At 43.5% G+C, this 21914-nt stretch overlaps 1 protein-coding gene across 25 annotated transcripts in view; it reads right to left on the reverse strand.

Annotated features, from left to right (window-relative positions):
• FNBP1 (formin binding protein 1) overlaps positions 1-21914 on the reverse strand; it is a 161758-nt gene that overhangs the window by 16901 nt on the left and 122943 nt on the right. For 5 of the 25 annotated variants that reach the window (XM_009188013.4, XM_009188012.4, XM_009188011.3 and 2 more), the window contains exons 9-13: positions 20029-20226; positions 18914-19096; positions 13816-13905; positions 10597-10611; positions 3284-3393 (exon numbers count right to left, since the gene is read on the reverse strand). In XM_009188013.4, the coding sequence (XP_009186277.1) occupies positions 3284-3393; positions 10597-10611; positions 13816-13905; positions 18914-19096; positions 20029-20226 (596 nt within the window). The remainder of the gene's footprint in view (positions 1-3283; positions 3394-10596; positions 10612-13815; positions 13906-18913; positions 19097-20028; positions 20227-21914) is intronic. The other 20 variants (XM_003911189.5, XM_009188017.3, XM_009188016.3 and 17 more) reach the window with 10 other exon arrangements.

The raw sequence follows: 21914 nt of genomic DNA on the forward strand, positions 1-21914 counted from the left end.
GAATTCTGCTACTAAGGGCTATAAATACAGAAGCTGATTTTTAAATTTCAGTTCCCTTCTCTGAATGGTTATCTCCTTATTGTCCCTGGTAAATGAGAAGCACAAATGAATCCTGTTCTTCCCTTTGCCACATACACACAAAAAAGAAAAACAAAACCCAATAATTTAAAAAAAAATTTTATTTATTTATTTATTTTTGAGACCAGGCTATGAGACTGGCTAATTTTTGTATTTTTGGTAGAGACTGCGTTTTGCCATGTTGCCCAGGCTGGTCTTGAGCTCCTGGCCTCAAGCAATCCACCTGCCTTGGCCTCCCAAAGTGCTGGGATTACAGGCGTGAGCCACCGAATCTGGCTTCAAAACCCAAGTATTTCCAACATGGTAAAACCCCGTCTCTACTAAAAATACAAAAATTAGCCAGGAGTGGTGGCATGTCCCCTTAATCCCAGCTACTTGGGAGGCTGAGGCAGGAGAATCACTTGAACCCAGGAGGTGGAGGCTGCAGTGAGCCGAGATCACACCACTGCACTCCAGCCTGGGCAACAGAGCAAGACTCCATCTCAAAAAACAAACAAACAAACAAAAAAATCCCCAAGTATTTCTACGTGTGCATTCTTCATGCAAACCAAAGCTACAGCTGGCATCCTGGGTCTCACGGGCTGCAATGTGCTCACCTGACGAAGCAGCACAGTTAATTGCTTTGGAAATGTTAACACACCCATTTCCACTGTTAAGAAACGGAATCCATAGTTGGTATCCACGACAGGTAAGCAACACAGCCTTACGGCTATACACTGTGGATCCCACATCCTTCCTGAAATCATGTTTGGAAGCAGCCCATGGTAGCCTGGGTAGACATCCCTAGAGAAGTTGGGGGTAGGTTTGGGTTGAAGATCAAAGAGCTCTACTAATTTTACCCTTGTTTCTGGGCACTTTTGGTAGGCAAATGACTACCAGGGGAGAGCAAATGACTGCCAGGGTGAAGGAGCCAACTTTGATGGGTGTCGGCAAATGAAAATCCAAAGCAGGCCATACAATACGATACAAGGCCGACAGACAAACCAAAAGATACATTCTGAGTCATGAGAAATAGTTTAACTAAAAATACAGAAATAACAGGAAGAGAGCTTCCGCAAGTCCTCACCACCCTCCACCTAAGAGGCTGAGACCCACCTGCACTTCCAGCCGCCTTATCTTGTTTCTTTCCTCTCTTCCTTCCTATCTTCCTTACTTCCTTCCTGCCTTCTTTCCCACAGCATGCATCATTCATTATTATTATGCTTATTGTTCACTCTCTCCTCCTGTTACAATGGAAGCTCTTGGAGGAAGCTCTATGAGCTCAAGTTACGCTGTTAACTTGATGGATCCTGAGCGTCAAGGCCACCCCTGGCACGGAGTAGATGCTCGATGAATATTTGTTAAATAAATATATATTTAAATAAGTGAACATTTAAAAATAATGTTTATAAATAATTTTTAAATAAACATTTAAAAATAATGTTACATGTTTGTTCTTAAAAATGTTTAAACATTTATTTATTTAACAAATAACAAACATTACAAGCCAAGTGTAATGTGGTCCATCCTTATGATGTCCTTTCCGAAACCCCTCTCTTGAGTTTACGGCCCACCCCTCCCGCTGCCTCCCTATTTCTTAGCAAAAGTCCTCAACAGAATTGTCTATATCCATTATCTTCAGGTCCTCTCCTCCCAGTCTTTCCTAATCAATCTCTCCACACGTTTATCAACTTTATGGATCTTTTTAAGGAACCAACTTTTGGATCTGTTGAATTGTATATTTTATTTATTTTTTATTATTTTTGAGATAGAGTGTCACTCTGTCGCCCAGGCTGGAGTGCAGTGGCATGATCTCGGCTCACTGCACCCTCTGCCTCCTGGGTTCAAGCGATTCTCCTGCCTCAGCCTCCTGAGTAGCTGGGACTACAGGTGACCCATCACACCCAGCTAATTTTTGTATTTTTAGTAGAGACAGGGTTTTGGCATGTTGGCCAGGCTGGTCTTGAACTCCTGACCTCAGATGATCCACCCACCTCAGTCTCTCAAAGTGCTGGGATTCCAGGTGTGAGCCACCATGCCCAGTTGCTTCTATTTCCTTTGGGCTTAATTTGCTGTTCTTTTTCTAACGTCTTGAGATAGATCCTAAGTGAGGATCTAAGTGAGCTAAGGCTCACTGATTTTTACCTCTCTGTTTTTCATATGCATTCAGAGCAATAAATCTCTTTATAAGCATGGCTTTAATGACATCCCACAAACTATATATAGAATGTATGTTAAAGTTCAATTCTATTTCATATACTTTCTAATATCTACTATGATTTTTTGTTTAGTTTGTGGCTTATTTAAAGGCATATTTCTTTTTTTTTTTTTTTTTGGAAACGGAGTTTTGCTCTTGTTGCCCAGGCTGGAATATAGTGGCACGATCTTGGCTCACCGCAACCTCCACCTCTTGGGTTCAAGCGACTCTCCTGCCTCATCCTCCCAAGTAGCTGGAATTACAGACACGCACTACCATGCCCAGCTAATTTTGTATTTTTAGTAGAGACGGGGTTTCTCCATATTGCCCAGGCTGGTCTCTCTCTTTTTTTTTTTTTTTTGACATAGGGCCTCACTCTGTTGCCCAGGCTGGAGTGGAGTGGCATGATCATGGCTCACTGCAGCCAGGCCCTCCTGGGCTCAGGTGTTCCTCCCACTTCAGCCTCCTAAAGAGCTGAGACTACAGGTGCACACCATCGTGCCTGGCTAGTTTTTTTTCCTTTTTTTTTTTTTAGGGGTTTTGCTATGTTGCCTGGGCTGGTCTTGAACTCCAGGGCTCAAGCAATCTTCCTGCCTCAGCCTCCCAAGGTGCTGGGATTACAGGCGTAAGCCACCACGCCCAGCCTGAATTTGAATTTCTTTTCTTTTAATTTTTATTTTATTTTAAATTATTTTTTATTTTTATTTTTTTGAGACAGAGTCTTGCTCTGTTTCCCAGGCTGGAGTGCAATGGCATGATCTTGGCTCAATGCAACCTCTGCCTCCTGGGTTCAAGCGATTCTTCTGCCTCAGCCTCCTGAGTAACTGGAACTACAGATGCACGCCACCACACCCGACTAGTTTTTATATTTTTAGTAGAGACGGGGTTTCACCATGTTGGCTAGGCTGGTCTTGAACTCCTGACCTCAGGTGATCCACCCACCTCAGCCTCCCAAAGTGCTGGGATTACAAGCTGTGAGCCACTGCGCCCAGCCTTGAATTCTTAATAAGTCATATTGATGCACTATACCTTTGATCCATCTCCTTTTGAATTTCTTTACTTAACTCATCGACTTTCTGCTGCAGCTTTTTCCTTCTTTGTTCAGGTGGGAGGTTGCTGAAATCCTCCGGTGTTGCACCCTGCAGACACAAATATAAATGAGAAACCAGAAAGCCCCAGACTTTCCTTGAAAGAAGGCTGTAAGCAAAGTCTGCAGCCATGGGGGGTGCAGACGTCTGCATGTGGCTTCATGAAACAGATTAAGCTCTTTCCCACTACACCCAGCCGAGATGCAAAAATCAATGCATGCAAACTGCGAAAGTCCCATAAACTACTCCCAGTTCCATGGATACTGGCCAGAACGCCCCAGAAAAAGCAGTGAGCAACGCTACAGGAAAGGAGAGGAAGAGATACTTTTGACTCTAGGGAGAATCCATGAAAAACACATTTTGAGATAGTCTTCTTCATTTTCCTACCAAGTGTTACCATCAATGTCAGTGGCAACACTGAAGTGTTAATGAAATTTATGTTCCCTTAATATAAACCCCACCGACCACTGCACACCTAGCTGCCGCCTTTTCCCTAGCGTGAGTATTCCTGCCTGTCTCTTCACACAGGCTGAGGCCAAAAGTCTCCATCCCTGTAAAGTGACAGATGGGACATCACATTCCTCAGAGAGTGTGGGTGAAAAAGAACATTAAAAAAAAAAAATCTCTCTTCCCTGCACCCCATGCATGCTTCCCTCTGCTGCCTCTGAACTTTTTTTTTTTTCCTTGAGACGGAGTCTCACTCTGTTGCCCAGGCTGGAGTGCAGTGGCGTGATCTCAGCTCACTGCAACCTCTGCCACCCGGATTCAAGTGATTCTCCTGCCTCAGCCTCCTGAGTAGCTGGGACTACAGGCACGCGCCACCATGCCTGGCTAATTTTCCACATCTCTAACTCTTGACTTCAGGTGATCCGCCCACCTTGGCCTCCCAGAGTGCTGGGATTACAGACGTGAGCTGCCGCGCCCAGAAGAGTGACTTCTTTTAGGCACCTTTAGGAAGCCTCTCAGAGTTCAGAGAGAATGCCCTCCCTGACCTCAAAAATCAATTTTCCACAGTGTATGAAACTCATCTCCGTGGTTTTTAATCTGTCAGAAGAACTGTATTTTGATATCTTGATTCCCTTTTCAAAAGCAACTGCTCTCTTTACTCTGTGCGTGTGCTTTAAGGAGAAAGTATCAACAGTTTCAGGCTTTGACATATGCTTACTTGTTAGAAAGCTATGGCTACACTGTGCTTTTACTTAAGCAAGGCTATGTTCATAAAGAGAGAAATTTCATGCTGGGCGTGGTGGCTTACGCCTGTAATCCCAGCACTTTGAGAGGTGAGGTGGGTGGATCACGAGGTCAGGAGTTTGAGACCAGCCTGGCCGACAAAGTGAAACCCCGTCTCTACTAAAAATGCAAAAAATTAGCTGGGCGTGGTGGCGGGCACCTATAATCCCAGCTACTTGGGAGGCTGAGGCAGGAGAATCGTTTGAACCCGGGAGGCAGAGGTTGCAGCGAGCCAAGATCGCGCCACTGCACTCTAGCCCGGGCAACAATGCGAGACTCCATCTCAAAAAAAAAAAAAAAAAAAAAAAAGAGAGAGAGAAGAGAGAGAAGAGAGAGAAATTTCTTCAAATAACCAGGGATAAGCCAGGGCACTTAGAAAAGAGATTTTACTTTAAACCCTCAATTCTTTTGAAACAAGGACAAGACAGACTTGGGGCAGGGTAGAAAGAAGGGACCCAGTTAATGTAATTCCAGAAGCAAGTTGCATTTGCCAAGCAGCTTACATGGGGCATGTGACTGGGTTCCTATGCTGATTAAGATAAAATGCCAGGGTGATGTGCTGGGAACTGTGTGATTCAGCAAATAGTTGACCACAAAAGGCCACGCAAAGAACTTTCAGCGAATGTTCTCAAAGACACACCCGTCAGACACACTGACCCTCTAATGTGTGTGTGTATGTGTGTTTGTGTTAGAGATAAGAGTTGAGTGAAATCAGAATAGAAGTGACTATTCCTAATAGCAAACCAAAGAAGTTTAATTTGACTCTGAATCTAAGATGAAACAAAACTAACCTTTAATACAAAAAAAAAAAAAAAGACTTGTTTTCCATATACTATGGCGCTACAATATTTCCGCTACAAATTTGAAAACTGGATTATTATGGATTATGGATTTCACCATGTTGGTCAGGCTGGTCTCGAACTCCTGACCTCAGGCGATCCGCCCATCTCGGCCTCCCAAAGTCCTGGGATTACAGGCGTGAGCCACCACACCCGGCCTCTTGCTACGGTCTTTTGTTAAAACATCAGAGTACCTTCCACCTCAGAAAACAGAATCAGTCTCTCGGACCTCCGCGTGCCCTTCTTTCACCTGCCCAAGGCAGGATTCTGATTGTGTCCATGGGATCCTCATTCAAGAGGATCCTGCCCCATACCCTGGAGGAAGGAAGGCTGCACAGGGAGGCCAAGAAGAATCTGTACAGACAGGCCCTGCTGGGCGTCCCTACCCGATCTATGAGGATGCGATCAGGCCCTTTCTGACCAATCTCATTTCAACGAGGTTGTCCATGCTTCAGTCATGTCTATCTGATGAAGTCTCATAAAAGGACCAAGACGACAGGGTTTTTGGGGAGATTCCTAGAGAGTGGCTGCCCAGGGAGGGCATGGAGGCACTGTGCCCCCTCCCCCATACCTCGCCCTAAGCATCTCTTCATCTGCATCTTTTGTAATACTCTTTGAAATAAACCAGTAAATGTGGTGGCCAGGCACCGTGGCTCACGCCTGTAATCCCAGCACTTTGGGAGGCTGAGGCAGGCAGATCACGAGGTCAGGAGTTCGAGACCAGCCTGACCAACATGGAGAAACCCCCATCTCGACTAAAGACACAACAAATTAGCCAGGTGTGGTGGTGCACGCCTGTAGTCCCAGCTACTTGGGAGGTTGAGGCAGGAGAATCGCTTGAACCTGGGAGGTGGAGGTTGTGGTGAGCCAAGATCACGCCATTGCACTCCAGCCTGGGCGACAGGTGAGACTCCGTCTCAAAAAACAAACAAACAAAAAAACCAAAAACAGACCAGTAAATGTAAGCATTTTCCTGAGCTCTGTGAGCTGCCCCTGCAAATTAATTGAACCCAAAGAGGGGGTCATGGGAACTCCAAATTGAAGCTAGTCCATCAGGAGTTCTGGAAGCCTGGACTTGCGACTGGTGGGAAGGAGGGGGCAGTCCTGCAGGACTGAGCCCTCAACCCCAGGATCGGCCACTATCTCCAGGTAGATAGCATCAGAATGGAATTGAATTAGAGGACACCCAGCCAGTGTCTGCTGTTTGATATATAAGGGAAACACTGATATATCTGGTCATAGAAATCTTCTGTGTTGATTGGCATGGTGAAACAGCAGAGGAAAAACGGTTTGAGTTTTATCAAGCAAGCATGTTTTCCAGAACTGAGAATTTTTTAAAAGCTGGAATACGGCAAAACACAATGTTAAGATACACTGCTTCAGAAATCAGGAAATCTAGGCCAGGCGTGGTGGCTCATGTCTGTAATCTCAGCACTTTGGGAGGCCAAGGCGGGTGGATCACCTGAGGTCAGGAGTTCGAGACCAGCCTGACCAACATGGAAAAACCCCGTCTCTACTAAAAATACAAAATTAGCCAGGCGTGGTGGCGCCCATCTGTAATCCCCGCTACTCGGGAGGCTGAGGCAGGAGAATCGCTTGAACCCGGGAGGTGGAGGTTGTGGTAAGCCAAGATTGCGCCACTGTGCACTCCACCCTGGGCAACAAGAGTGAAACTCCATCTCAAAAAAACAAAAAAGAAGTCAGGAAATCTGAGAAGTAGTCAAAGTTCACCTCGTTAATATGTGCTGAGCCTTGCTATGTGCTGTGAGTCCAACAGAACTTTCTACAGTGATGGCAATGTTCTATGGCCGTGCTGTCCAACACAGAGGCCATGTGTGGCTGTGAAGCATTTGAAATGTGGCTGGTGAAATTGTGGAACTGAATTTTTAAAAATTTATTTAGTTTTAATTAATTAAAACTCAATAGTAGCTGGGTGTGGTGGCTTACACCTGTAATCCCAGCACTTTGGGAGGCCGAGGTGGACGGATCACCTGAGGTCAGGAGTTCAAGACCAGCCTGGACAACATGGTGAAACCCTGTCTCTACAAAAATACAAAAATTAGCCGGGCATGATGGCAAGTGCCTGTAATCCCAGCTACTCGGGAGGCTGAGGTATAAGCCGCCCGAGTAGCTGGGATTACAGGCACTTGCCATCATGTGGTAAGTGGCTACCATATCGGACAATAGCTTTGGCCTCTGTGCAGGTGTATAAACAGGTGTGGAGAAATCTATCAGTAAAACACACTGTACTGATGACTTATAAATAGATAAGAAAACAACAAAGACAGGCCATAACAGGTGGAGTTTGTATGGGAAGAGAGGGTCATATACATCTACCTATGTTTTAAGTATCTGGAGTTCTGTAAGATAACCTTGTTCTATGTACTAATAAAATCAAACTTGGCCAGGCCCGGTGGCTCACACATGTAATCCCAGCCCTTTGGGGGGCTGAGGTGGGCAGATCACCTGAGGTTAGGAGCTCAAGACCAGCCTGGCCAACATGGCAAAATCCCATCTCTACTAAAAATACAAAAATTAGCCGGGTGTGATGGCACGCCCTTATAAACCCAGCAACTCGGGAGGCTGAGGCATAAGAATCGCTTGAACCCAGGAGGTGGAGGTTGCAGTGAGCCGAGATCGCGCCACTGCACTCCTGCCTAGGGTACAGAGTGAGACTCTTGGTCTCCTGAAAGAAAAAAAAATCAAACCCCTGCTTGTTGACAGCTTCCCCCCACCCCAAAATAGCACAAGCTCTGTGTAATACTACCTTTTCAGATTTTGGGTTTTTTGTTTTGTTTTGTTTTACAGTTTTTTTTTGAGACAAGGTTTCATTCTATTACCCAAGGCTGGAGCAGCCTCGACCTCCTGGGCTCAATCAATCCTCCTGCCTCAGCCTCCAGTACAGCTGGGATCACAGGCACAGACCACCATGCCCCGCTAATTTTTGTATTTTTTTGTAGAGTCAGGTTTCACCATGATGCCCAGGCTGGTCTAGAACTCCTGGGCTCAAGTGATCTGCCTGCCCCCACCTCCCAAAGTGCAGATATTACAGGCGTGAGCCACCACACCTGGTACCACATCTGTTTTCTTTTTTCTTTTTTTTCTTTTTTGAGACATGGTCTCACTCTGTCACCCAGGCTGGAGTGCAGTGGCGCAGTGATAGCTCACTGCAACCTTGAACCCCTGGGCTCAGGCAATCCTCCTGCCTCACCCTTCCAAAGCACTGGGATTCCAGGCATGAACCACCATGCCCAGCCAGCACTTCACTTCTTTGCTGCCTTCAAAGTAATGGTATAAAGCGACACTTCAATACCAAGTTGGTAAAATACTTTGTGTTTCAAACAGAAAGACTGCCTAAAAATACTACCTTTTGCTGCTAGCACCCAGAAAAACAATGGGAAATAAGGAAACCCTGGCAGCTGAGAAGGCCTCCTAGTCAACAGATCCAGTTTTTCCCAAGTTCATACTGCGGATAAACTTGTAGTTCATTTAAGTGCCTAGATCTCTTTCCTTCATGTAGAGGCCTTAATCAAAGACTCTTCTCAGGATTTTATTTCACAGCCTAAGAAATGTTTAATTTAATAAAATATTCTTTTTTTTTAGGGTTGGATCCATTACCGGATACTGAGTTGTGTTAAAAAAAATTAGGCATATACATACATACGTCTATATATATATATAAATATATATATAAATCATCATAAAATACTATCCTAGGTTATCAATAGTGTGCTTATAGTGCTGATCTTATTCCTAGTTGAATTGTCACAGTTGACCACTGTCCATTATTTTAGGATATTCCTTTTTTTTTTTTTTTTGAGACGGAGTCTCACTCTGTCGCCCAGGCTGGAGTGCAGTGGCCGGATCTCAGCTCACTGCAAGCTCCGCCTCCTGGGTTTACGCCATTCTCCTGCCTCAGCCTCCCAAGTAGCTGGGACTACAGGTGCCTGCCACCTTGCCCGGCTAGTTTTTTGTATTTTTTAGTAGAGACAGGGTTTCACCGTGTTAGCCAGGATAGTCTCGATCTCCTGACCTCGTGATCCACCTGTCTCGGCCTCCCAAAGTGCTGGGATTACAGGCTTGAGCCACCGCGCCCGGCCTAGGATATTCTTAGCTGTGGAATTTGAGAAGACTATGAAACTATTACACATATTTGAAGTATAGTTATAGGTTATGTTAGTTACTTTTAATAAATTTAATGATTAGTTTGACTGTTGACTAGGCATATACAATTAAGTAGAAACAACACAAAACACTGAGTGAATAATTCTAAAAGGCTTAGGAGGCTCTTTTCACTGTCCACGAAATCATCTTGTGGCCTCTTGAATCAGATATGCACAAGGCACCAACATATCTACATCGCGCCATAAAGATTCCACAGTCTTCCATTCCCACAGGTGGCCTCAAACCTGGGTAGCCGCTGCCGGCTGGGATCATTCCTGCACGGCTCCTTCAGGCTCCCAGATATTTTCATCTACTTCTATGGTTCTCAAATAGGAACATTTTTCAACTATTAAATTTACTTTTATATCAAAATGATCCAACAGACACCCCCCAAGATTTAATATTTACGTTCATATATATATATATATATATATATTTGGAGAAGAAGTCTTGCTCTGTCACCCAGGCTAGAGTCCAGTGTTGCAATCTTGGTTCATTGCACCCTTCACCTCCCGGGTTCAAGCAGTTCGTTGCCCCGGCCTCCCGAGTAGCTGGGACTACAGGCGCATGCTGCCACGCCCGGCTAATTTTTTGTATGTATAGACGGGGTTTCACTGTGTTGCCCGGGCTGGTCTCGAACTCCTGAGCTCAGGCAATCCACTCACCTTGGCCTCCCACAGTGCTAGGATTACAGGCGTAAGCTACTGCGCCCGGCCTTTACGTTCATATTTGTATAGACACTTTATTAACATTTGTCCTCCTCTTAAGGCCCCAGTAATAACATCAAGTCGTGAGTTAAGTGTTAATTTTCTTAGCAACTTGAAAAGATTAAGATCACCTCTATTAGATTCTGGACCTTTGTATCCAAGAAGTCTAATAAGGAAACACCAACAAAAGCACACGTAAGAGAAACACAAACCAAGTTAACTTTGAAGACATGTTGTGCATGGCATAGCATTCATAAAAGACACGCCGGAAAACCTGATTAGACTCAGGACATGCATGGAACAATTGTGCTTACCAGCTTGAGAGAAAGCTTCATGTAAAAATTGGAGAGGTATGGGAAAAATAGAGAGAAAGAGAGAGAGAAAGAGAAAAAAAAACAAAAACAACACATCAGAAGAGGAGGAACTTGGTCAGTTCTGCCATATTACAATAACACACGTCTACCCGCTGATTTATAAAAATGACTTGTAGCAGATCTGTGCAAAAGTTCACAAGAAGGGCTGCTCCCTAATGAAATTTTTCTTAGGCTCCACATTGCCAGAGCAAAGATCAGAGAGAAAAGGACGGTTTCTGTTACAGGCCTGTACTGGCCACCTCAGCCTAGATGTAAACTAAAGGAAGCTTGTAGTTGGTGACACATAATGACTATCAAAGAAAAAATACAGGGCTGGGTGCTCACGCCTGTAATCCCAGCACTTTGGGAGGTCGAGGGTGATGGATCACCTGAGGTCGGGAGTTCGAGACCAGCCTGACCAACGTGGAGAAACCCCGTCTCTACTAAAAATACAAAATTAGCCTGGCGTGGTGGTACACACCTGTAATCCAAGCTACTTGGGAGGCTGAGGCAGGAGAATCGCTTGAACCCGGGAGGCGGAGGTTATGGTGAGCCGAGATCGCACCATTGCACTCCAGCCTGGGCAACGAGAGCGAAACTCCATCTCAAAAAAAAAAAAGAAAAAGAAAAAATATAATCACACAACCTTTTTGTTCTCCAAATTTCCCATGGAAAGTTTCACACAGACTAAAACAAGTCTGCACACCAATGACTTCCATGACAGGAAAGTAATATTTTAATATTAAGGAACTCTAATAAATATAAACATTGACATGAAGGCAAAGTCTGAAATGGGTAAATTGGTAACAAAGAGCTGACGAGCAGTTGCTCTAAGAAACTACCAGCAGGACCTGGAAAGACCCTTGCAGCCAGGCTAGAGGACAACGTTCTCTCCCCCCGGAGAAGTGGGTGTCACCCCTCGCTCCGTGGATGGTGTCTGCTGAGGCTTTCTGTGAAACTCTGAGCCCATTTGGAGAATTATCCACTGTGACTGCTCTTTTATCTTTTTATTTTTTTTTGAGACAGAGTCTCGCACTGTCGTCCAGGCTGGAGTGCAGTGGCGTGATCTTGGTTCACTGCCACCTCTGCCTTCCAGGTTCAAGCAATTTTCCTGCTTCAGCCTCCTGAGTAGCTGGGATTACAGGTGACTGCCACCAAGCCCAGCTAATTTTTTGAATTTTTAGTAGAGACAGGGTTTCCCCTTGTTGGTCAGGCTGGTCTCGAACTCCTGAACTCGTGATCCGCCCACCTCCCAAAGTGCTGGGATTACAGGGGTGAGCCACTGTGCCCGGCCATGACTGCTCTTTTTAAAGTATGTATTTACTTATCAATTTGCTGATTTTTGGTTTTGTTTTTGGAGACAGGGCAGGTTGTACAGTGGCACAATCTCAGCTCACTGAAGCCTCAACCTCTAGGGCTCAAGTGATCTTCACACCTCAGTCTCCTGGTACATACAGGAGGCGGCACTACAGGTACGTGCCACCACGTCTGGCTACGTTTTGTATTTTTTGGTAGAGATGGGGGTTTCACCATGTTGCCCAGGTTGATATCAAACTCCTGGGCTCAAATGATCCACCCACCCCAGCCTTCCAAAGTGCTGGGATTACAGGTGTGAGCCACCACACGCGGCCTAAAAAACTAATTCTTAATTTGAGATTGATTCAAAGTTGACGGTTCTTTGTAAATAAAAAATGACCTTTTAAATAAATTATAGAATATATAATTCTATAATTTATTTATTCACTATATAGAAACATGAGATTTTACAGGAAAGAAACAGAAAGATAAACTTTGGCAGGGGGAAAATGGTACATACAGTCACATTCCTGACTGTCTGACATAGGCAGTCTACAGAGATCCCAGCCCACCTGTGAACTTGAGCATAAATCTACTGATCACAACTGGAATTCATCGTACGCACAGACAAGACTTATGGTGCACAGCAGAAAACTCCAAATATCTTTCCTACAAGGCACACTACCATATACAGATATTTTCTCACACATTATTGTCTAAACATTGCTAATTCAAAGAACTAACATTTCAACTAGATACACTATTTGCTCTCTACTCGGCTACTTTCATTACGCAAAGTTACATATTCTTTCTTAAGCATTCCACAGAGTTCTCACCTCAAAATATTGTATAGAGGAAGATTATAACACTTCATAGTAAAAATGAGTCGTTAGGATTGAACAGAGATTCCCCATTGAATAGGAAATACCAAATTCTCAGACAAATTCCATTTTATTTGTGACGGATGATCTATTAATACGAGAAGTGCCATCACAGTACGTGGAATTTCTTTTTAATCATTCTATACTGGTTTTCAGTCTTAAGTTGTAAGCCAGCCAATTAGAATTTCTCTTAAAATTAGAAAGCGAAATCACTGGCTAAAATAATAATTTTGAAGATTTCATTAAGTGCATTGCTAGACACCTGAAGAATTAAAAAGCTGTCAGTTTCAGGCGACAGTTAAAGAGCCGTGGGAGCCACAAGCGTCAATAACACATGGGGAACGCAGCCCGGGCGGGCCCATGTGTTATTGGACAGTCACAGGACTAACCTCAAGTACAAAGAAAGGGGACAGTGAAAAATCAATATATAGATACATAGAGAGAAGCAAAATCATTTTACTGTGCTAGGAAATCGCTCACGCTTCCTTGATTTGTTTGTTTGTTCTCCGAGCTTTAGGGCATAACTCCCTTATGGATCCATTTGTTATAAACATGGATATGGGTGACTGAGCTACACTGCCGTCTGTAAGAGCGCCACTCTCCCGTGACCACGCACTGCAGCTGTGTTTTTATGCGTGAAATTCTGCGGTAAAGTCATACTCAATGATATCTCAGACGGCAGTCACAGTCCCTTTAAAGATTTTTACCAGAACTAGAATGAAAAGAGAAAAACAAAAAAACAAGCTCAGCTCACCACTGTTATTAGAAAGTTTGCTTCCTTTATTCATGCAAGCTTTTTCGGATAAAGTTGCCTGTGGTTGAATTTACACGATTAGGCTTTTTTCTTTTTTTTTTTTCCTGGTGTCCAGTTCTCTCAATTAAGAATTTCATTTTGTAGTGTGGAAGCATAACAGAGTGCCTCTGGGTCCCCAGTCTTGGTGCTGTGAATGGGGTTAGTGGCTGTGCCATGACTGTATGACCTGGCCATCACAGGTGAACTTACAACATAGTCCCTAGCCTCAAAGGCATACGTGGGTTTCCCTATCGTCCTCTTCATGAGTTCTTTGTGAAAACAGAAAGACTGAGTCTGAGTCTGCCAATAACCAGCAAGAGAACAAGATAAAATAAATAAAATTAAAGTAATCATAAGACTTTCACATATGACAAACAACTGGTAAGGATTTTCAAAATTTTTTGGTCAACTTTGATGGTATTTTTCCATACAATGAACTCTAAAATATGAAAAACGTATGTCCATATTTTAGATATAGAAGTCTCTTGTGCAGGCCAGAAAATGAAATCTTAATTTAAGCAATAAAATTCCCCTTTGTAGATTGCAAACTGAGAACATACTATCTAGTTTCATTTTTCTTCAACTTACGTAAAAATGAAATAATGGTTAATGCTCTGGCGGCATCTTTAAAAATATTCAGTGAAACAAAATTCCCTTACAAATGTCAACAGCTTACAACAAATAACATTTTATCCTGTTTAATGATTTGGAAACAAAATCAGTTATGCTGAGATATGTTTGCATGGGATTTATATACTCTGATAATAGAAACAAATTATTGACATCTGAATCTGAAAGCTGCAAAACATGATCAATTAAAAGACATAATAAAATCACAGATTTGTTATTCTCTCAGGAACTTTTTCTAGTTAAATTATCATTGGCATAATAGTGTTAAGTTACAAAGCAGAATAAATGAGAAGGTAGGAAGGGCTGTACCGTTTTGGTCATGGAACCTGTCAGTCCTGCCATGGATGTCCCATGCAAGTTCCATGTTGAGACTGTTTAAAAATGAAATCTATTTCTCCAAACTTTAGATTTGTTTTTTGAGCTTGTGCTTCCTCTTTTTTTGCATTGCTGTGTTCTACAGGAAGGAACATTAATTCTGACCCTAAGAACAGATTGACCAAAAGTGAGGGAAGCAAAACTTTTTCTCTATTTCTTTTTTTTTTTTTTTCCGAGACGGAGTCTCGCTCTGTCGCCCAGGCTGGAGTGCAGTGGCCGGATCTCAGTTCACTGCAAGCTCCACCCCCCGAGTTCACGCCATTCTCCTGCCTCAGCCTCCCGTGTAGCTGGGACTACAGGCGCCCGCCACCTCGGCCGGCTAGTTTTTCGTATTTTTTAGTAGAGACGGGGTTTCACGTGTTAGCCAGGATGGTCTCGATCTCCTGACCTCGTGATCCGCCCGTCTTGGTCTCCCAAAGTGCTGGGATTACAGGCTTGAGCCACCGCACCCGGCCCTTTCTCTGTATTTCTTTACAATTGCTTCTAGTGGGTATATGTATATGGTTTAACCCCAGGAAAATAAACTCATCATTTGGGAAATTTTTTATAGCAAAGATTTGCTGAGTACAGGCTTGAGGAGTAAGAAATAAAATTCACATCCCTGATTATGGTAAAACAGAGATTTTCCTTTAAATCATCAAAGGAACCAGTTTCCCATACCCATTTCACTGTTTTAAGTGTTATATCTTTTTCTTTTAATTTTATTTTTATTATTTTTTTTATTTTTAGATGGAGTCTCACTCTGTTACCCAGGCTGGAGTGCAGTGGCCCGATCTTGGCTCACTGCAACCTCCGCCTCCTGGGTTCAAGCGATTCTTCTGCCTCAGCCTCCCAAGTAGCTGGGGTTACAGGTGTGCATCACCATGCCCAGCTAAGTTTTGTATTTTTAGTAGAGATGGGGTTTCACCATGTTGGTCAGGCTGGTCTCAAATTCCTGACCTCGTGATCCACCCACCTCGGCCTCCCAAAGTGCTGGGATTACAGGTGTGCGCCACAGCACCAAGCCTATCTTCTTCTACCCATCCTTTTCTTACATTTATTGATTACTGAATTCTTTGGTCTTTTTCTAAATATTTAGAGAATACCATGAACCACAGATTCACAAACCATTTTCGGCCAACAGACTGCGTAATGTTAAGAGAAAACTGGAATAGACACATAAACAAATGGTAAACAATCATGAATATTCATCATGAGAGTCCAAAAAAAATACAGAGATAATATATAAATATAACACATGAGTGCTTGGTAAAGCGGCAGAGATGGGTTAACTGACAGTTCATATGAAACTTTCAGTCTAGCAAAAACACCTTTGTCTTGGAAATTCTTGGATTAACAATGAGTGGAGTTCTAAACGCCAGCATCGTTGAGCCAAGAAGCTGCAGATTCCTCAAGTCCTAATTATACAGCTCAGCTCAATCCGTCATCCACTTTTGAAGCTGTACTCTGCCTTCCACCAACGGCTTTTTTCACATCTTTAGGAAATTACATTTCTAATTCTTAACCTGATATGATAGATAGCACTAAAGCAAGATAATTCCACCAACTATAAATCCGAGAATCTCATATTAAAGGAACTCTGCATATAAGGAAATATTGTTTCGTCCCCTATTTTTAAAAAGTATTGATAATAACCTTGCTATCAATTATGTATTTACATTATTTTATTTTATTTTATTTTTGGAGAAAGGGTCTCACTCTGTTGCCCGGGCTAGAGTGCAGTGGTATATGTCGGTTTACTGCAACCGTTGCCTCCTGGGCTCCAGCAATTCTCCCATCTCAGCTTCCCAAGTAGCTAGGACTACAGGTACATGCCACCAGGCCTGGCTATTATTTTTGCTTTTTTCTTGAGACGGAGTCTTGCTCTGTTGCCCAGGCTGGAGTGCAATGGCACCATCTCGGCTCACTGCAACCTCCGCTCACTGCAACCTCCGCTTCCCAGGTTGAACCGAGTCTCCTGCCTCAGTCTCCCGAGTAGCTTCCGAGTAATGTCTCCGGACGTTAACATGTCCGGCTAATTTTTGTATTTTTAGTAGAGATGGGGTTTCACCATGTTGGTCAGGCTGGTCTTGAACTCCTGACCTCAGGTGATCCGCCTGCCTCGGCCTCCCAAAGTGCTGGGATTACAGGCATGAGCTACTGCACCAGGCCTCTTTTTTATACAGTGTAGTTTTTGTGGAAATATGATTATCAGGTTAACAATGACTACTGTTATTCTTTTCCTGGTAACCAGCTGTTAATTCCAAGTCTAAGAAGGACATCTCTTCTCTAGTTAATTAGCTGTAGTTTAGAATCCTTTCCCATGCCAATGTGTCAGCTGGCACTCAAGAAAGGCTGGTATCCACCTCTGGCTTTGGGGCACTACCAGGTACTATTTGGAAAGAAGTAACCCAACTGTCAGTTGACTGGAGAGTCCAGAATGGAAAAGTAAAACTTATGTTTGTACAATAAAGCATTCCACTACAACTATATTGCAACTCCCACAGGGCCGGATTTCCAAAAAAAAAAAGGAGCAAACCTTACTGGATATGTTAACGTCGCTGGGATTACAGGAGTGGGCCACTGGGCCCAGTCTAAAGATCTGTTTACTCTTATATTCATTATAAAAGATATTTGGGGAAGGCTTAGACTAGACTGGCCATTGAGAATTATTTGGGAATCTACACATTGCTTTATGCCAATCTTTCTCTATAAATGAAACTTGTATCTACATTGGATGGCTGCATCGATTCCATTATCTCTGGGATGTAAGCACATCAATCTTAATGAGGACAGCGAACTTCAATCTTAATAACATCTACTTATGAGTCAACATAGTAGTTTCTCCCTGAATGTGGATGTCACAGAATCTCAGACTCTAATCAGACTCCCCGGATCTAAATCCGACTCTGTATCTTCCCACCTTCAACTTTTTATACCTCAATTTCCTTAGCAGTGAAATAAGGAAATATGAGTACTACCTGGGCTGCATAGGGTGGCTGGAAAAAAGTAAATGGGCACACAGAACAGAGCTTTGCACGCAGTAAGCGCTCAGTGAGTGTCAGCTGCTTTTATTGTTTCATCCTTTAAAGAGAAATCCTGCATCAGGCCTCTTCCAATCAACAGATATTTTATCAACATCTTATAATCTCACTAAAATAGCGAATGAAACCACTGTGACTTATGACTCTCCACCTTTCAACCCTGAGGCGTAGCTCAGGCAAGTATCTTCATTACACTCACATTGCTTCAGTAATTATTAAGGCAATATTTTCTGACTTACACAGTCACTTCCAATTCCTCATCTCATAGGTTGCTAGTTTTATGTTTTCATTATTTATTTACTTTTTTTTTTTAGAGATGGGGTCTGACTATGTTGTCCTGGCTGGTCTTGAACTCCTGAGCTCAAGTGATCTTCCTGCCTCGGCCTCCCAAAGTGCTAGGATTACAGGCATGAGACACTGCGCTTATCCTATTTATTTTTATATATATATTTTTTTAAGAGATGGGGGTCTCACCATGTTGTCCAAGCTGGTTTTGAACTCCTGAGCTCAAGCAATCCTCCTGCTTTGGCTTCCCAAAGTGCTAGGATTATAGGTGTGAGCCATCACGTCCAGCCTCAGGTCGCTAGTTTCATAAATGAAATCTAAGTTTCTTTTTTTGGTAAAATAAAGGTAAAAACTGCATGACTTGGATGCTTTAAAGAGGAAACGGGGTAAAGTCCTTCCAAAATGTACCAGAAACAAACAGAAAAAAGGCTGAGCGCAGTAGCTCACACCTGTAATCCCAGCACGTTGGAAGGCTGAGGCAGGCGGATCACAAGGTCAAGAGATCGTGACCATCCTGGCCAACATGGTGAAATGCCGTCTCTACTAAAAATACAAAAATTAGCTGGGCGTGGTGGCGTATGCCTGTAATCCCAGCTAATCGGGAGGCTGAGGCAGGAGAATCGCTTAAACCTGCAAGGTGGAGGTTGCAGTGAGCCGAGATCATGCCACTGCACTCCAGTCTGGTGACAGAGCGAGATTCTGTCTCAAAAATAAATAAATAAATAATAATTAAAAAAAAAAAAAAAGAAACAAACAGAAAGAACTCTGGGCTGCCTGTTTCTCCTTTCTTCCAACCATCCTGCTTCCTTCTTTCTTTCCTCCTCTTTCCTCTTTCTGGCTTTTCTTTCTAGCTATAATGGTTGTTTTTTTTTTTTAAACTTTTTTATATGTTATGGGAAAACACAATGGATTCATTCACAAACAAAATTAGTTATGCAGAACCAAACATGCAACAAAAGCACGCCAGAGAGACAGGATTCCGGAGCAGAACTTACCCCACGCTTTAGGCTCCTGAAGCAGTGGATTTTGGGTTTGGAGGTCATGAACTCGTTGAAGCGGTGGGAGAGGGGTTCCTTTTGCTGCTTGGGAGACTGGGGGCCGTTGGGAACAGCAGAGGGTGAGGCAGAGGCAGGAGGGGGAGGGGGAGGCTGATGGGGGGATGTTAAAAGGGACATAAGCTACATGTAAGAGATGGAGCCGTGACAGAGTAAAAATCAGAAACAAGAAGACACAAAACAAAAATAAGCATCAAATAATATTTGAAATCCAACGCAAGTAAAACACAAACAATTAAATTTTAGGCCATGGTCCAAAAGAAAACATGTAGGAGGTGGTTAAATGAAGAATATGATGAGAGTTGGGAGGTTTAGTAAGTAATGCGACGGAAGAGCAAGAAATACCTGACAAGAAGCTCGTGCAGACTTTCCCATGCAAACTACAGCTCTAGTTAGTTATTCTAAACCAGCTTAAGCCAGAGGGTAAATATTTCTACATCACCTAAACTGACATAGCTTGATGGGAGAAAATGAAAGACCTTCAAGGCTAAGGTTGTGGAAACAGCAGTCTGTTCAAATTAATAAATAGGAAGTCATTCTGAAGTTAAAGCAGTAATGTTGCCTTGATCATATTCTACGTCCCCAGGTTAATGCTGCCATGCACCTATGTGTCACACTATGAAGAAAATGAAAATGTTCATGGATACACATGTTAACATGAATTCAAAACCAAGTTATTGACATGGTAACAATTTCCAGTAGATGTGTGGATAAAGTGTTACAGGAATTGCGCACTACATCCTCTCTCCCAGCCAAGGTAACCAGCAGTCTAGGAGAGGAAGGAGGGAAAGGCATGAGGCGAAATGGTGGAGAGGTCAGTACTCTGTTAGTGTGGGTATCACGGTACGAGGATAATGCATCTGAAATAAGACACAGGGCCATGGCAAAGATACCACCACCAAAAAGAAATACTGTCTCAACGTAAAGTAGCACACTAGCTTTTTCTTTTGCATTCTGAAACTACAGGTTTAAGGTCTTAGCTTTTCTAAGACTAAAAGATCAAGTCAAAATCTCCACACCTTAGAAAACTTGTTTCACGTGCCAACCATCAGTACCTTATTTTTTTTGATGAACGGCCATAACTTTCCTTTGGATTTGCCACCAAATTTGAGGTCTGGTTTGCCTTCTCCTCTGGAATTTGAAAGGCTGTTATCTGACACAGTGCGCTTCATTGGCTGAGTGTAATCCTCAAATTCAATGTCTCCAGGAGGCTCAAACCCTGATTTATAAGCTTCTATTACCAGCTGTGAATCCTGAAATTATACCCACAAGCATATAAATACATTCAGAAGCATGCGAACACTTTTAAAACAATGAATTATGATGACCTCATACAGATGATAACTAACAAAATTGTACTGATTGATAATAACTTTTTTCCTAGTAGCTTTTTTTTTTTTTTTTTTTTTTTTTTTTGAGACAGAGTCTCACTCTGTCACCCAGGCTGGAGTGCAGTGGTGTCATCTCGCCTTACTACAACCTCCGTCTCCCTGCCTCAGCCTCCCGAGTAGCTGGGATTACAGGTGTGCGCCACCACGCTCAGCTAAGTTTTGTATTTTTAGTAGAGATAGGGTTTCGCCATGTTGGCCAGGTTGGTCTCAAATTCTTGACCTCAGGTGATCCGCCCGCCTCGGCTTCCCAAAGTGCTGGGATTACAGGCGTGAGTCACCACAGCTGGCCAGCTTTTTTCATTGTTCTCAGAAGCCATCATTTGAGCTTTTAGAATTTAGAACTATTGTTTTCTGATTTTTTTTGGTTATTTGTTTTTGAGACAGAGTTTCACTCTGTCACTCAGGCTGGAGTGCAGTGATGTGATCTTGGCTCACTGCAACCCCTGCCTCCAGAATTCCAGCAATTCTCGTGCCTCAGCCTCCCAAGTAGCTGGGACTACAGGGATGTACCACCACGCCCAGCTAATTTTTGTATTTTTAGTAGAGATGGGGTTTCGCCATGTTGGCCAGGATGGTCTTGAACTCCTGGCATCAAATGATCCACCCGCCTCGGCCTCCCAAAGTGCTGGGAGTCACAATGTGAGCCACCGTGTCCGGCCAGCAGCATAACTTTTATGTTAAATATTTGTGTCTTCAAATTAACAGTAAAAGCCTCTGCTGGTGTTCTAGTTGTTATTTTTATTGAGAGAAATAGGTGTCTAGGAATTCAGATGGATAACACTGCCCTGAAGCAGTATTCTCAACCAGAGAAGACTTTGCCCTCCCAGGAGACATGTGGCAATGTGTGGAGACATTTTGATTGTCACAACTCGGGGAGTGCTACTGGCCTCTGCTGGGTAGAGGCCAGAGATGCTGCTAAACATCCTGAAATGCCTCCAGCAAGAAAAACGACCTGGCGTAAAATAATGTCAAAAGTGCCTGAAGAAACCCTGTTTTGGCCGGGTGCAGTGGTTCACACCTGTAACCCCAACACTTTGGGAGGCTGAGGCGGGCGGATCACCGGAGGTCAGGAGTGCGATACCAGCCTGGCCAATATAGTAAAACGCTGTCTCTACTAAAAATACAAAAAACTGGCCGGGCGTGGTGGCACACACCTGTAGTCCCAGCTACTCAGGAGGCTGAGGCAGAAGACTCACTTGAACCCAGGAGGTGGAGGTTGCAGTGAGCTGAGATCACGCCACTGCACTCCAGCCTGGGCAACACAGCGAGACTCCATCTCAAAAAGAAAAAAAAAAAAGACAAAGAGAAAGAAACTCTGTCTTAGAGGAAACAAAGCCTTTACCTTTTTCCAGGAAATACTTCAATTCAATTCTGTCATGTCTTACACAATTTACACTTAAATGTGTTTTCCAAAAAAGGAATTATGGGCCGGGTGCGGTGGCTCAAGCCTGTAATCCCAGCACTTTGGGAGGCTGAGACGGGTGGATCACGAGGTCAGGAGATCGAGACCATCCTGGCTAACACGGTGAAACCCCGTCTCTACTAAAATA

Source organism: Papio anubis, chromosome 13 (genome assembly GCF_008728515.1).
Source record: "Papio anubis isolate 15944 chromosome 13, Panubis1.0, whole genome shotgun sequence".
Classification (NCBI taxonomy): domain Eukaryota; kingdom Metazoa; phylum Chordata; class Mammalia; order Primates; family Cercopithecidae; genus Papio; species Papio anubis.